The 17,085-nt window shown below is 44.9% G+C and overlaps 1 protein-coding gene and 1 long non-coding RNA gene across 7 annotated transcripts in view; one reads left to right on the top strand and one right to left on the bottom strand.

The window, feature by feature from the left end:
• SYTL3 (synaptotagmin like 3) overlaps positions 1-17,085 on the bottom strand; it is a 96,470-nt gene that overhangs the window by 76,670 nt on the left and 2,715 nt on the right. For 4 of the 6 annotated variants that reach the window (XM_042940204.1, XM_042940200.1, XM_042940205.1 and 1 more), the window contains exons 2-4: positions 6,680-6,958; positions 4,280-4,930; positions 1,507-1,725 (exon numbers count right to left, since the gene is read on the bottom strand). In XM_042940204.1, coding sequence (XP_042796138.1) covers positions 1,507-1,725; positions 4,280-4,389 — 329 coding nt within the window. In that variant the 5' untranslated portion in view covers positions 4,390-4,930; positions 6,680-6,958. Of the gene's footprint in view, positions 1-1,506; positions 1,726-4,279; positions 4,931-6,679; positions 6,959-13,526; positions 13,648-17,085 lie in introns of those variants that run through there. The other 2 variants (XM_042940202.1, XM_042940203.1) reach the window with 2 other exon arrangements.
• On the top strand, positions 13,113-15,864 carry LOC122220547. The gene is made up of 2 exons (XR_006202928.1): positions 13,113-13,462; positions 15,077-15,864. It is a non-coding gene; the product is annotated as an uncharacterized LOC122220547 (long non-coding RNA).

The raw sequence follows: 17,085 nt of genomic DNA, 5'->3' as shown, positions 1-17,085 counted from the left end.
GAAAAGTTCCCTAGCCTGGGAAGAAAAACAGCCAGCCAGGTCCAGGAATACCAGAGAGTTCCACGTAAGACGAATCCAAAGAGATTGCACCAAGCCCAGTATAATTAAATGTCAAAAGTTAAAGATAAAAAGAGAATCTTAAGAGCAACAAGAGAAAAACAACTTGCGACATACAAGGAACCCCCATAAGATGATCAGCAGATTTTTTCATTAGAATTTGCAGGCCAGGAGAGAGTGGGAAAGGAAGTACTGAAAGGAAAAAAGCTTCCAACCAAGAATACTCTACCCGGCAAGGTTATCATGCAGAATTGAAGCAGAGATTAAGAGGATGGTAGTAAGATGTACTGTGCCAATCACCTTGCAATGCATACAAATACCTAGACATTATGTTGCACACCTGAAATCAATATAACGTTATATGTCAATTATACCTCAAAAAGATATTTTTAAAAATAACATGAGGCATATGAGTGGTTCAGTTGGTTGAGCATCCAACTTTTGATTTTGGCTCAGGTCATGATCCCAGGGTCATGGGATTGAGTCCGCTTAAGGCTCCACACTGAGCATCAAGCCTGCTCAAGATTCTCTTTCTCTGTCTCTTTCTTTCTTTCTCTCTCTCTCTCTCTCTCTCTCTCTCGGCACCTGGGTGGTTTGGTCAGTTAAGTGTCCAACTCTTGATTTTGGCTCAGGTCATGATCTCACAGTTCAAGGGGTCAAGCCCCATGTTGGGCTCTGAACTGATAGTGCAGAGCCTGCTTGGGATTCCCTCTCTCCCTCTCTCTGCCTCTCCCCCTGCTCGTGCACTCGCTCCCTCTCTCTCAAAATAAATAAATAAACATTTTTTTTAAAAAAAAATTCTCTGTCTCTGCCCCTCCCCTGCTCGCGTGTACACACACACACACTCTCTCTTTGTTTTAAGTTTATTTATCTTAAGAGAGAGGGAGAAAGTGCAAGCTGGGGAGTGGCCGAAAGAGAGGGAGAGAGAAAATCCCAAGCAGGTTCTGCATTGTCAGCACAGAGCCCGATGCGGGGCTTGAACCCATAAACCACAAGATCATAACCTGAGCTGAAGTTAGACATTTAACCAACTGAGCCACCCAGGCACCCCTCCTCTTAAATAAATAACTAACTAAATAAATAAATAAATAAAGCTACACAGAATCACTCTAATATTCCCTAGGTTAAAATTCACTCCACTTTCTCTGAAAGAGATAAATTAAGCTCTGAGAAAACTTAGGCACCTAGTTACAAAATCCAAATGGATCTTAACTCCTGGGTTAGCCCATCCTCAGCCATTACAAACAAACGTTTGCAAATTTAAAAATATCTTTTTTATTTAATAAAATTTATTTTTAAATTACTAAAATTTCCAAGTCTAGAAAGGTAGCTTTGTATTAAGCACTCTATGAACCTTTGAGGAGGGACAGCTCTCTCTGTCGGGGGTGTGTCTGGGACCGTCTCCAGGGCTGAGTCCACGGGAGGAAGTGAACACCCGGGCAATCTCACCTGTCCTCAAAGCACACGGTGCACTTCCAGGCGTGGGTCCTCTGCAGGAAGACTCGGCACTCGGAGCACACGCGGTGGCTGCAGCCCTTGCACACGGCCCCCCGGTTCAGCAGAAGCCCGAGCTGGCACTGGCAGCGTGCGCAGGACTTCTCTTTGTATTCCGGGCTCACGCTCCTTGTTCCTTTCCACCTGAGATGCTGCAGGTGCGTCTTCAGTTTCCTGCGACTCAAAGAGTCAAACGATGAGACAGGACTGAATGGAAGGACAGGTGCGAGGCACACTCCTACGCGGCAAGAGCCCCAATGCTGCCGCTCACAGCACGAGAAGGCAGACGGCGCTTTGGCATCCGACACCCCCAGGCGACAACATGGCCCTGAAAGCGAGGGGTCTCACTCAACCTTCCAAAAAGAGGCTCAGAGATTTTCTCAACTGTGAAACAGAGATGAGAAAAAGGTGATCTCCCAGGGATGCTGAGAAGACCAAATGGCAAAGCATAACAAATTCCTGGCACAGATGAGTTAGCTACTCACTTTGTTCTAGGCTCATCCCTCCACGCCCAAAGGGCGTCATAATGGTTAGCAAGAACAGTGGGAGAAGAAAACAAAACAAAACAAAGCAAAACAAAACAAAACACACACACACAGAGCATGGCATCAATTTTAATACAGAAGGCATGGAAAGAACTATAAAGATAGAACATACACACTTGCTATTGTCATAAGTTATTCAACACAATTATTCAACTGATGCTATGCTTTTGCTACTGTTCTTGTTTGTTTGTTTGTTTTTGTTTTTTTATGGGTGGTCAGTTCACCCCCAATACCTATTTCCCCTAGACAATAGCACAAGTGCAAAGGGACCTTACACTGGACCCCAGAGAGGTGTCATTAACCAGAATACTCTTTTATGAAATGTCTCTGCCACCTACTTTTAGAAGAGAGAAGCCAGTCCCAAAGAAATAGCTTACATTCAACTTGCAGGATTTGCCCTACAATCAGGGCAAATGTCCCTTTGTCCCTCTGGAACAAAGCTTCCTTTCCACGGTGTCCATGTTACTTTGTTGATATTCAAAATGACGTTTCTAAATCACTGAAAGACCTCCAATCATCAAAGACAATTCCATTTTGTTCAGTGTATTCTATTTTTTAGTGGAAGAAAGTATAAGTACATTTAGAGAGCTTTGGGATAACCGAGGAGTACAGAAAAAACATTGTACCTTTCAGTTAACCAGCAAATTTCTCTCATTTCTCAAGCATTTGGTTGCCCAAAGTTTTATTTTATATGTGCATTTTTCTTGGCAAACTCTGAAGGAGTTCTGTCATTAAAAACAAAACAAAATACAGGGCACCTGAGTGGCTCAGGTGGTTGAACATCTGACTCTTGATTTCAGCTTAGGTCATGATCTCACAGTTCATGAGACTGAGCCCCACATCGGGCTCTGAGCTAACAGCACAGAGCCTGCTTGGGATTTGCCCTGTCTGTCTGTCTCTCTCTCTCTCAAAATAAATAAACTTTAAAAAATGTTTAGTCCCCCCACTCGTCCTCTTTCTCTCTCAAAAATAAATAAACATTAAAAAAAATTTTAAAAGAGGAGCCTGGGTGATTCAGTCAGTTAAGCGTCGGACTTTGGCTCTGGTTATGATTTCACGGTTCGTGGGTTCAAACCCCGTGTTGGGCTCTGTGGCGTCAGCCCAGAGCCTGGAGCCTGCTCTTGATTCTGTGTCTCCCTCTTTATCTGCCCCTCTCCCACTCACACTCTGTCTCTCTCTCTCTCTCAAAAATAAGTAAACATTAAAAAAAATTTTTTTAATGTTAAAAACAGGGGACCCTGGGTGGCTCAGTCAGTTAAGTGTCCAACTTCAGCTCAGGTCATGATCTCATGGTTCGTGGGTTCGAGCCCCACGTCGGGCTCTGTGCTGACAGCTCGGAGCCTGGAGCCTGTTTCGGATTCTGTGTCTTCTCTCTCTCTCTGCCCCTCCCCTGTTCATGCTCTGTCTCTCTCTGTCTCAAAAATAAATAAAACATTAAAAAAAATAAAAATTAAATTAAAAAAAGAATAAATAAACATTAAAAAAAAAGTTTAAAAACAAAACAAAATAAAAAAGCCTATTCCATGTACTTATTTTCTAGACTTCATATCCTTTATAAACATTGATAAACAAGGCATCACCATTTCTAAAGGTGGATCTTGACCGCTATCGGTGGGCGGTTTTGATACGGTGCTTTAGTAAGCGTTAACTACTACCAAACAGCCGGTGCAGCTTCAAGACAGACAAGGAAAGAAACTGCCTGTTGCAGATCAGTCAGGGAACTGGCTGAGCAGGTTCATATTTTACACTCTCCTCCCCTCAAAGCCAACTTGTTAGCAAAAGCACACAAAGAAAAAGACGGGGAAGGATCGCACCAGATCTGCCGCAGGATCGCACAACGGAGGCGGCCCTTCCCTGGAGGTCTTTCCCTTGAGAGGTATAGTAGAGGCCTGAACATCTTCCTTTGAGTTATTCCCAGGAAGTAGCAAAGCGACAGGCAGCAGACAACACACTTATCACAGAAAGGCATAATTTTAAGTGAATGACAAAAGCAGCCTCCCTCCTCCCTCAGGGAAGCTCAGTCACACGGCAGGGCCACCTGGCCTCCAGCCCTCACTGGGACACTTGCGGACGGGACGCCCCGTGGGCAGCAGGAAGCCAGCAGCCAGCCAAGTGGCATCGGCTGTGCTGTGCGCAGGAAAAGCCCAGCACCCAGGGAATCGCGCGGCCCGGGGACAGCATACCGGATCCTCTCCTCCTCGATGTTTTGAACCGCCTGGTCTCGGTACAGGACCTGGAGGATGACCTCGCGTTCCAGTTCCTGGAGGGAATTCAGACTGACTTCCCCGGCCATTCCGTCTCTCGTCCTCTCGTGCGCGGACCCGTGTTGAGTGTCGCTCCACGACCGAGCCCCCTGGCTGGGGGTGGGTGAGCTCAGAGCCTCCAGGAGCGGCTCGGTGGCTTAAAAGCGCTCCCTCTCCTATGTCATTGGCAACTCTTTGGCTTGTGGCTCTTTTCTTTTTTTTTTTTTTTCTCCTTTTTAACTGCGTCACGCTCCTCAGGGAGAAGAAAGCCCCAAGAGGCTGTCCCTCAGCTGGACTGGTGGCTCCCAGAGCCTCAGGCCTCCGGAAGACCCTTTCCACCGGGTCCCGCTGCCGCCTCCGAGGTCCGTCGAAGACAAGAGTGTTATCTTTTTTCTGGGGTTTTGCCAGAGATTGTTATAAATCAGGCAGGGCTCTAAGCAGATAATTTCTGCAAAGCGGAAGCGAGCCCCGGTGGGAGGAAACTTACAAAAGGCGGTGAGAAGAATATCGAGGACGTTTAGAAAATAACCTTCGCCTCCAATGCTTTCAGGTCAGCAGTAATGGTAATTAAAAGCCCAGCCAGGTCAACACCTGTAGAAAAGACAGCAACAAAAGTGGCATCATTTTCCTGGCTTGCGTTCGCCCGCGGCATTATTTCGGAAACACCGAGTGTTCCACACAGACCCTTGCACTTTCTGCCACGGCGATAACGTAAGAATTTAACTTTTATTAAATTGGCCTTCTCATGTTTCTCAAAGCCAAAACTTCTAAACTTGAATTGTTCTTTTGTTGTTGTTTTTTTTTTTTTTAACTTTATTTATTTATTTTGAGAGAGAGTATGTGGGAGGGGCAGAGAGCCAGGGGTCAGAGGATCCAAAGCCGGCTCTGTGCTGACAGCAAAGAGCCCAACGTGGGGCTTGAACACACGAACTGGGAGATCATGACCTGAGCCTAAGTCAGACGCTCAACCGACTGAGCCACTCTGAACTTTAATTGTTCTAATAGGAATCCAGTATCTCCATGATTAGAGGCATAAAGGTCCATGATTAATGTACCTCATCCTAACTGACAATACACTAGAAGAACAATGTGCTCAACGCATAGCTATTATTTTTACAATTAACTTCAAAACTCAAAAAAAAAAAAAAACCTCTTAATCAATTGGGGAGGTGTGAAGGGACATCATCACAACCTCAATATAGCAATTATTTGTTTTTTAATGGTTTTCATGGACTGCCTTATGCATGGGGTCTCGTTTCTGTTTAATGCTGATTGAAAGGTTCTGTATACATTCTCCCTGCCTTTACCCACCATTGGTGACACTGGACTCACATGACCTTCCATTTGTTCCTCTCCCCAACCAAGAAGATGGCATTGAATTGATAAAACACTGGCTAGATGCATATCAGTGAAATGCAGAACGTGTAGATCAAATCAATATACTTTCTGTAAATGCCATTTTGTTATCAAATCTACATGATTTCCTTAGTAATAAGACTTCCTTTCGATGCTTCAGAACCTAAACTCCTTTTGTTGGGCTTCAACAGAAACTCACATTATATTATGATTCATAACAAATCACTGAATAAGAGGTTAATAGAGCCCTAAGGGATCATTTCCTTTTTTTTTTTTTTTAGTTTTTTTTTAATGTTTATTTTTGAGAGAGACAGAGACAGAATGTGAGTGGGTTAGGGGCAGAGAGAGAGGGAGACACAGAAGCCGAAGCAGGCTCCAGACTCTGAGCTGTCAGCACAGAGCCCAATGCGGGGCTCGAAACTCACAAACCGCGAGATCATGACCTGAGCCCAAGTCGGAGGCTCAACCGACTGAGCCACCCAGGCGCCCCAGGAATCATTTTCTTTAAGCAGAGATTCTTATTCTTTTTTTCTTAATCTTTGGTAGTCTAGTGAAGCCTGTGTACTTAAATGCATAAAATAAAATACAATTGAATTACAAAGGGAATCAATTATACTGAAATGTTTTAATATAGGAATATATATGTTCATTGACGCATGAAGTCATGAGTATAACAACTACTATAATTTCAAAGTAGTGGTGATTATAAATCATATTTTGAGATATCTGTAACATGCCTTGTGGTATGAAAATATCTATGATTTCTACTGGTGACAGTCAACAGGTCCTGCTAGTTCTTCTGTGGTTTGATGCCTATATTCACAATGGAAGGAAATGCTATATTGTAGTTAGAGGTAAATAAATAAAGGTGGAATCCCTTCCCCATCCAAGTTCATGGCCCTGTAGGCTAAGGACCCGTGGCTCAAGGGAGTCTAGATTTGTCATTTCCTCTGTCATGAGACAAAGTTAAAACACATCGCTCACCCAAATGCACTGGTTGCATGACAAATAGGGTGTCGCAGAGCTCTGCAAAGGCGCACACTTGGCCTCTAGTGTTCAGTAAGGTTCTCGCCAGTGCCTGCGCTCAAAAGGCATCCGATCTAGATGGTGGGAAAATGACAAATCAACAAGGACTCTGGGCTCTGGCCCAGCCTGGCTGGTAATCGCTGCATGGCTGTGGCAAAGCCTCGATTCTCCTTGGTCCCCACTTTCCAGATGAATGGATGGAACTTGTAGATCTTAGTTCCCCAAGAATCTGAGTTTCTGGAAAAGAGGAAAGTAATGTGGAATAAAGTATCATCAAGTGACAAGAGGTAAGGCGCAAATTGGCCCAATAAGTCGCCAACCTTATGAGCCTATTTCTTCTCAACTTGCCCCTTGGTTCTTCTTTCTTTCATCTTATTTCTAATCATTAACCATACCATTGGACCAAGAACTATATCAGTGGTCTGATTCTCAAGTCTTTAAATTTTATTTATTTATTTATTTTTTAAGTTTCTTTATTTATTTTGGTGGGGAAAGGGGCAGAGAGAGAGAGGGAGAGAGAGAGAGAGAGAGAGAGAGAAAATCCCAAGCAGGCTCTGCATGGTCAATACAGAGCCCAACGTGAGGCTCTAACTCACCAACCATGAGAGCATGACCTGAGTCGAAATCAAGAGTCAGACGTTTAACCGACTGAGCCACCCAGACGCCCCTCAAGTCTTTCAAATGAAGAGGTTTGCACTTGGCTCAAAACACATGATTTGTGTGCACTGAGCTTTCTTTTCAGGTGGTTTTTGTACTCCACCCTCTAGCTCTAGTCGTGCAGTGCTAGGCTAGAAATGACATGACCAATGAACTCACTGGGGGAATCCTGGAACATGTAAATGTTCACTCGTTCAGATGGCAGGGTTTTACAGAAATACAGGATACAGTTATCATTTAACAACATTCCTCATCCTCTATCCAATCCATGGCTGCGGGCCTCCAGTGGGAAGTGCCCTTTTCATGGATGAGAGGGAGCTAACCCTCCCCTCAGTGGCCATTCACTCCTGGCTATAGAAAAGTGAAATTCAGTTTGTTTCTAGGAGCCGTCCATCCATCCATCCATCCACCCATCCACCCATCCAGCAAATACTTACTGAACACCTGCCAAGTGCCAACACTGTTCAAGTGCTTGAGCACACGACTTGATTGGTGATTTACACCCTATCCCCTGTCTAACAAGAATATGATGCTACTTACAATAAAAGCACAGAGGACAATTAAGATAAAGTCAGAGACATATCAGCAGTCAGAGTGGCAAGAGGAGATCATTCTAGCAGGAACCTGCAGTGAAACAGTCATTGTACTTGAGCATGGACGTATTTCTGACCTTCTTAGTAGCAAGGCAAAACCAAATAAAGAAACAAAACAAAAGAAAAATCAAGGTAGTGTAAGGGCACCTGGCTGACTCAGTCGGTAGAGCATGTGACTCTTGATCTTGGGATTGCAAGTTCAAGCCCCTCATTGGGTGTAGAGATTACGTAAAATTCAAATCTTAAAAAAAAATCAAGGTGGAGTATATCATTCTGATAAACTGAAAGAACACAAGAAGGACATCCTTGAGGTATAAAGGGCATAGACTAAGAAAACAATCAATTATTTGAGCAGTGGTTTGGCAGAAAGTAGCAAAGTTGTGCTTGAGGTATCGTTACTATATCGGTTTTAAAGCTAAGAATATAGAACCAAATCACAATTCATTGAATGCATTTCAAATAGAGAGCCAAACGTGGTGGTTTCTGGTATTCCAAATTGATGCTGGCATAAGCTTAGAAAACTAGAGGTATAGGTGTTCTGTATCCATCCCACTGTGTTTTTTTATCCTTGACTTTCAGAAATTTGATTCTAACTTCTGTAAACCTTCAGTCACACAAGCACTTGGCTAATATTTATTAGGAGTAAAGCCTTCTATTGTTAGATGGAAATGTGCTTTTTTCTTTGACCTGAAGGATCTGTCTCCAGAGCCTGTCTAACCAAGGGGTGACTTTTGAAGTGATGCCCTCAGCACTGCAGACAGCATCACTCCAGAGTCATAAATCGGTACTGTTCATAGGGCATCACCCCAGGATCGGTCACATCAAGATTTAACAGAAGTGGAGGAAGATGTTTTCTCTTTGGTCTCCAGTGTCCTCCTAGTGTCCTGCCTAGCCTGGTGGCTTGGACTTTCCACGTAACAGGTTTGAGCCATGGTTGCTTCATGGTTGTTTCCTAGGACTCATTCAGGATTTTCAATGGGGGCAGTAACACCCTTACATCTTTAGAAATTTGTGGGGTGCTTCTGGTTGGCAGAGTGACAAAGAACTGTCTCGCACTCCTATGCAAATGTTGACTATCTTACCAGACCATGTAATTGGGGAAAAAATTACAATTATCTGATAAAATTTAACTCTTTTATAAACACAGAGTGTATCTTCAAGGTTTTTAATATGTTCTGAATTTTCCAGATTGCGAATTACAATATATTTCATATAATGAGTAAGCATTGAATTTCATAGTTTTAAAAACCACTGAATTAGAAGATCCAACAATTTCTAAGGTCACTTACAAATTAAATTGTATAATTCTCTTGTTCATGTTGCAACACATTATTGGGTTTGTAGGAGAATGGGGTAAGGGAAATTCAGAATTGGTTGGTGGTGGTGGTCGTTTTGTGTTTTGGTCTGGGAACTTTAGTTTGTGAATTTGCACATGTAATTTCAGGTCTGATTTCCAGGTTATAATTGAGAGCTCAGAGTTCTTCTTTCAAGATGCAAATTATTTGAATTATTTCAGCTGCATTTTTTTCCCATCCTCTTGAAGAGAAGTTCTGGGGCTCTTTCTGCACTGGGATTTGAATTCTTAGTTTTGTATCAACTGCTAACTTGAAGATTCTACTCTGTGACCCATTTTGCAAATCACTCCACAATGATTCACTAAAACTGTTCTTAGCTCGTGCTGTATTTCTGCAAGACAAAGTGCCCCCAGAACCGTGGTAACAATTCATTTTTAATTTTTAAAGTTGCTTGTGGTTGTTTTTTAGCGAACTTCCCAGTAAGCAGCACAGGCCCATGGTAAACACCAAGAAAGCCAGAGAGAATCTCAACCACCTCCTGGCGTTAGCAGGGGGAGGTACACCTTTACAGATTCTAGTCCCCTGTAGTAGAAACCATACTGGAATATGTTTCATAGTCTTTGAAACACGGATAAAACAAACCTACTTCTCTTGCGGATGTTTTGATTGATGCGATGTTTTGGAGCAGAACACAGAGGTAGTAAAAGAATTACATGAAATCTATCAAAATCAGTTTGCATGCTCCTTGCACTGTGCTACGTGCTACTGTCTAGGATGACAGAGTAAGAGAGGAGAGTAACATCTGTAACCCTCACAAGGTGTCTTCGTGGCAAAGTGGAGACCCACCGAGCCTGGGGGACGAGGAGGAGCTGGTCTGAGGCATGGAGAGGGCATCTCTCAGGTGGGAACAGTGTATTTACCGACCCTGAGGCGGGAATGTGACATTCTTCCTCCAGCACGGGAGTCCAGCTTCTCCACAGCCTATAAACAAATTCCGGAGCACGAACATGGCCTTCCTGACATCCTGGGGTATTCCTACTTCTGCATCCTCACTCCCACTAAGTGCTCCACTGCTCCCATAGTGGACTCCTTCGAGACTATTCCCTCGAGCCCACTGGGCCCTTTTCCTTTTCTGTGCATTGATTGGCACCTACTCTTCCCTCCGTCGACCAAAATCTAAATTACTCAGAGACAGTGAGGGAACAGTCAGGAAAGCAGGCTTGGAGCCTGACTATGTGGGCGAGTAGCTCAGCTCTGCCTCTAACTGCTGAGATGCTGGACAAGTTACATAAACCCACTGGGATTTAACTTCCTTGTCTATACAGAGAACGACCGTGCCTACTTCATAGAGTAGTTGTGAGGATTAACTGTGTTGCTACCTATCGAGCACTTAGATCACAGTGGCAAGCACATAATAAGCAGTTGATAAATGTTCGCTGTAATTACTAGCGGTAGTGACAGTATCACCATCATCATTTTTAATCTTTCAAGGTCCGGCTTAATTGCTACCCAATTTTCCTTATTTGCAGTCGAAGGTAATCACTCCTTCTTCATTGTAACACCTTTCCACTTCGTATATTTCTCTATTGGGACACTGACTTCATGCTGGCTTGTAGTCAAGAATCCTTTCTAGTGGTGACATTGAGTTTTAGTGATCCCTCACCTCCCAGCAAGTAGTATTTGGCATGTGTTGAGAAACCCAGTAAATATTGTGTCACGCGGGTTTGCTTGCAAAGCAGGAAGCACAAATTCAAGTTGAGTAGGAAGTAAGGAGAGTCAGGTGGGCAAGCACCCAATTCTGAAAGCTTCAGCCTTCAGAAATGTGAAAAGCACAGGAGAATCGGAGTCATTTCAGAATTTGAGAAGCATACTAACAAGCGTTTTAACGATCTCATGCAGAAATTCACAGCCCCACAGCCGGAGAGATGAAATCTCCCAGATCCATTTTTCTGAGATGCTCCTTTTTCAATCACTCTCTCACCCACCTGACAGATTCTTAAATTGTATTTATTTTGTCCCAAGCAAAGAAGCCAGGCTCCATTTTCATCCATGGGATGCCCCAACCTCCTTTCTCCACTGCACGTTTGTAATTTTGCAACCGTGACTGCCTTGGCTTTACAGCACTCCCCGACCTGTCCGTTTGTATGTAACAATTAAAACAGAAAACCAATACCGCAGCACCATTTTGAAGGAAAAATCTCCCACAGCCGCTTAGAGAAGCACTCTACCAAACTGTACCATCCCCACGTCAGTGGGGATACAGGGCGATCTGAGATCAAGCATAGCCACGTGCTCTCGGGCCAGTTGTTCAATCTCTGCCACACCCCCCTTCCTTCTCTGCCTCCTCTGTGACCTCCTCTGTGACCCTGCTTCACAGGGTGGATTTGGGGATGAAATAAATCACCCAGGTGGAGACCTAGAGCAATGGCTGGAACGAAGCAAGCAACGCTCAAACATTCCTCCCTGCAATCCGTCCCCCACGTAGGAAGCCCCCAAAGTAGGAGAAGAAGCCGTTTCTCAGGGACTGATAGGGACAGAGGCAGCGGGGTCCCCTCCTAAACGCAGCATGGTACTTCAATCCGTGTATTTCCATTTTGTCTGTATCCAGTCAGGCTGCATCCTGGTGCAACTCTGGCCTCCAGACAAACACAGCTGGGTTATGGTGTTTGGGGGCATGGGTTCAACAACATGGATTTCCAGGCCTTCTGTGTGCCAAGCATATGCCAGGTATTAAGGATGTACAATAAGGAAGACCCAAGTCCTGCCTTCAAGAAGTTCACATTCCAGCCAGAAAATTTACTTGCAAGCAAATAAATTATAACACGGTGGGTTGAGTGTAAAGACGCCAGAATCTATCAACAGTAGCCAAGTTACGGAAAGAGTCCAAATGTCCATTGATGGATGAATGAATAAAGAAGATGTGGTGTATATTTACAATGGAATATTACTCAGCGATCAAAAAGAAGGAAATCTTGCCATTTGCAACAACACGGATGGAACTAGTGGGTATGATGCTAAGCGAAATAGAGAAAGAGAAATATCATACAATTCCACTCATATGTGCAATTTAAGAAACAAAACAGATGAACATAGGGGAAGGGAAGGAAAAATAAGATAAAAACAGACAGGGAGGCAAACTATAAGAGACTCTTTTTTTTGAAAGAGAGAGAGAATGGGGAAGGGGCAGAGAGAGAAGGGGACAGAGGATCTGCAAATGGGCTCTGCGCTGACAGCAACTAGCCCAGTGCGGGGTTTGAACTCACAAACCATGAGATCATGGCCTGAGCTGCAGTCGGACGCTTAACTGACTGAGCCACCCAGGTGCCCCATGAGAGAGACTCTTAAATACAGAGAACAAACTGAGAGGTGCTGGAGGGGTGCTGGGTGGGGAGCACGGGCTAAATGGTGATGAGCACTGGGCATTGTATATAAACGATGAATCACTAAATTCTACTCCTAAAGCCATTATTACACTACATGTTAACTTACTTGGCTTTAAATAAAATTTTAAAAATCAAATAAAAAAATGGAATTCTGGAAATGGTCCTTGAGTTAAAAAATAATAATAAAGTGCAAGAAGCTACAGAGAAGGAGAATGCTCGGAGGAAGGTGGGATTCTCCTTATGGAGGGAGCAGAGATGGCTGGGGGAGGGGGGACAACCCTGTGGGCCAAACATGTGGGGACAACCTTGCCGCGGGGACAAAACAGTCAATGGTGTGTTGAAATGCTGCCCGCTTTCCTTCCTCGGCCTCACAGCAAAGCTGGCCTGGCTTTTAGACCTGACAAGGGGGAAGCACGAGAATCACGGAACTGAGGCAAAAGAACGAGGAGGACAGGAAAGGAGACGTTCTTTGCTTGCCGGCAGGTGTCCCCGGTTCTTTCACCCGATCCCGTGTCATCTCTGAGCAGCTGGTCATCAGATCCTAGGCAGGAAAGCTCCCCCGCCCGACCGTGACGCAGGGGACGGGGACAGTGGAAATGCGGCCAACCGCAGGGGCGTGCGTGCGCGTGGCCGGACGGTCGGCGCTGCTGGGGGGTGTTCGAGGGCAACTACAGAATGTTCTCAAAGCCCGAAAGCCACAGCCGCGCAACGGCGGGTCGTTTCGGGGGGCCTCAGCCTCCGCCGCTCTGCTTCTACCACAGCTGTTTCCTGGAAGGGCCGCAGTCTGAGAACGTGACCCCAGCCCTCTGCCTGGTACGGGGGGGGGGAGGAGGGGGGGGGGGGACTGAGCGTGGGAACGCTGACCCCCAAACTTCACCCGAAGTGCCGTCCCTTTTCGCTGGCGTATGGCACAGCCACAGAGGACACCGGGTCCACGTAAGGCCGGAGGTGGGCGAATAACAGCTCTTGCCTCTGTGGTTCCGGCCCAAACGGGGCCGGTTCGTTTTTACAAAGGCCAGGTGACGCGCATGCGTGTCCACCAGAAAGCCCGAAAGGGGAACGGAGGGGCGTGGCTACGGATCCTTCGCCTCCCCGGTCCCTTAACCAGACGTGCGTTTTCCGGGAAGCTGGCGAAGCTCACGCTTTGGCGTCCCTCACTCGCGTGGCCCCGTCCGGGGCCCCGACCTCGTGTTGCATTCGTTCTCTTAAAAAAGTCTCCACAAGTTGTATGCACTTCAAGTCCTTACGGTAGGAAGTTGCGCATACATGGGCTTAACTCAAGAAGACGCAAAGCCCACCTGACATGGGAGAAAGGGAAATGAGCCTTTGTCCTGAAAGGTCGCTGCAGTTCACTGCTGATTCTACCGGTTCTTTCTCGTTCAGGTAGGTATCTTGCCACGAGAAAACCCCAAAAGTTGAGATCACGGTGCTAAGCGTATAACACGCAGTTGATAAACGTTAGTTTTAGAATCAAAGTTAAACACTGAAATAGAAACCCACAACTTCCAAGGCTTACACTTGACCTCTTCTCAAGGAAGAGTAAAGAAATGAGAATTAAAATTATTACCTTGTCACAGACACTGCTCATAATTGTTGTTATACTTTTTGTTGGACCAAAAGCAACTGTTCATTTAGCACTTACTCGGGGCCAGTCTGACAAGGGCTCTGCATACATTACCTCTACCTTCATTACAACACTATGAAGTAAGTACACCCATTTCACAGATGAGGAGTGTGAGGCTGGGAGCGATTAAGTAATTTACCTAAAATCACACTCCAATTTGGGTCTGTTGAACTTCAAAGCCTTATGCTTTATTTAGGCAGAAAAGTTCAGAAGCTAGAGTCTCCCGTTCAGCTAAGTCTTCAGTCTTAGCTGAATAATCTTTTTCTTACATCGATTCTAACTTCATAGTGGATCCTTAATACCTAACGCACATGTCTCCCTCATCATCTCTCCTCTTGCCAAGAAATGCATTTGGAGGTTAAGGCAGCTTACCCGAAAGAAGTTAAAATTAGACCCAGCTAACTGACTTTCTTTTTTTATTTTAAAAGTATATTTGTGTTCTATCTCCAAACTAGAGATTATGGGTGATGGAAACAATCTGAATCTATGAATCCACAGCAAGGCAATAATAAACTGTATGTACACTAATTTACAAGCCACAGAAGAAGTCCAACGTATGCAATAACCACAGTACGAAAACAATATAAATACAATCAAAACAAGCACCACCTTAAAAAAAAATTCACACCATATAACTTTTAGATAGAGTTGTTTGGTTTGGTGTGGTTTTCAACTAACTCTCAAGTATTTCCTCCATTCCATTTAAATCATTATTACCCTACCGTTTAAGTGTATGCTATTCAATAAAATTAGAAGTCATCCTCTGGCTAATTTATCACTGTTTTTGTCTCCCACCTTCTCAGTGTCATTAATTCAGGAAAAGTTACAATCACCATACTCTCTACCCACCTCACTCTCAGCACAACCTCCCCACATGGCTGGATGTGGATACTCACCTACCTTGGCATCTGCTTCAAGAGAGGAGACAGGGGGGCCTGTTCTGGAGAGAAGGAAGTCAACTTTTCTTCACTTTGGAACAACTGACGCATTTCTCTTTCCTTCCTGTCGGGCCAGTGCTGAAGCAGGGCAGCCTCTGCGCCCGCCCAGACAGCTTCTGTGGTTGCCCCCACATCGCCAAGGACCTCAGGAGCGAGGCCACCCAAAGCCACACCCAGGGGCTCTTGTAGGCCAACAGTCCACGGTCTTCAGCTGGAGGACAGACGAAGCTGACGTTCCTGAAACTTTCACCCCTACCAGGGAAACCCCAAGACAGACTAGAAGCTTCAAATATTCAAACGTTTTCACATTTGCAAGGGGTTTCACATTGACCTCAAGTGTAAATGCCTGATCACATTGTGAAGAATGGTTACAAACGCAAGAATAACAAGACTGGCATAAGCTTCAGAGGGGGGAGGGTGCACCGCGGGGCTGGGGGGATTTCACTGAGGTATCCCATTCAAATACAATACGATAAAATCACAAGCAGGGGGAACACACCCCTATCAAGAAACTACAACGGCACCCTGGAAGCCCCTTTGTCTGCCCTTCCAGTTACTACCTTCTCCCCAAAGATAACTGTTTTCCTGATCTCTAACACCACTGAGTCGCTTTCCTGTTTTTGCACTTTGTGTCAATGAACGTATATAATATGTTCTGCGTCTGGCTTCTTTTGTTCAGCATGCTTGAGGCTCAACCGTACTATTGCAGGTGTTGGAGAAAACAGACCTCCGTGCTTTGGAGACAAAACGTAATGCCAAGACAGAGTTCGGGATGGAGAGGAACCACAGCTTTAGTGCTGTGTGGGCCCGGGAGGCTGCTGCAGGCTGAGGCTTTCAAGAACCTGCAAGCCCGCCTGGAGGAAGAGTGGGGAGGGTGTAGGGAAATGCAGGATGGGGCCGGTTTCCACAGGAAGAGGATACTTTCTGCCAGCCTCTTCAGTCACGTTTTCCGGGTGGTGCCGGGTTCCTGAAACAAAAGGCTGACGAGGCAGGAGGTGAGGTTTTGCCAAAGAGAGGAAAAAGGTGACTTTAAAATCAAGCTTCTCTGAAGCGTTAGTGCAGCCATTTTGATTTTTTGTTCAACTTTATGCTTTTAAGGGGTTTCACATGTGGTTATAGTTTACTCATTCTCGTTGTGGCATTATATCCTATGAATACATAACAAGCTTATCTATAGCACTAGCGATGGCCATTTGTGCGATCCGTCGTTTGGGCTGGTCTGAACAGTGCTGTTACGAACATTCTGGTATAGTGTCTGGGCGAATTCTTGTCCGTGTTTCTGTTGGCTATGTGCCAGATATGGAACGTTCAACACTAGTAGCTGCTGCCAGTCTTTCAAAGTGGTTATGCTAATTTGCACACCTATCAGAACCATGTTCCCCCAACACTTACTATTTGCCTTTCTTATTTTATCCATGCTGGTCAGTGTGTGTTGGAATCACATTCTGGTTTTGATTTTCATTCCCCTGATATTTAAGGTAGCTGAGCAATTTGAACATTATTTTTTCGGTTTATTCATCATTTAGCTAGCTACTTTGCTGCAGGGCCTGCTCAAGTCTTTTGCCTATCTTACGATTGGGTTATCTGTCTTTCTGTGATTGATTTATAGAAGTTCTTTATATATTCAGGATATGAGTCCTTTGTCAGGTATTTACATTACATATATCTTCTCCCACTCTGTGGACTTGTTTTTCCATTCCCTTAGTGGGCTCTTTTGAGGGTCTCAGACTCACCTTTGGGGATGAAGTAGTGTGAACTCTAACTGAATGATCAGGCAAGTCAGATGATCCCTGAAAATAGGGTGCACTGTGTGGCCTTGGGAGTCACTAGATACCTCTGAACACTACTGGGCCTCAGCTTCCTCAACTGTAAAT

The sequence above is a fragment of the Panthera leo genome, chromosome B2 (assembly GCF_018350215.1).
Source record: "Panthera leo isolate Ple1 chromosome B2, P.leo_Ple1_pat1.1, whole genome shotgun sequence".
NCBI lineage: Eukaryota > Metazoa > Chordata > Mammalia > Carnivora > Felidae > Panthera > Panthera leo.
Note: the sequence above shows the minus strand (reverse complement) of the source record. Positions and strands in the feature narration are given on the sequence as shown.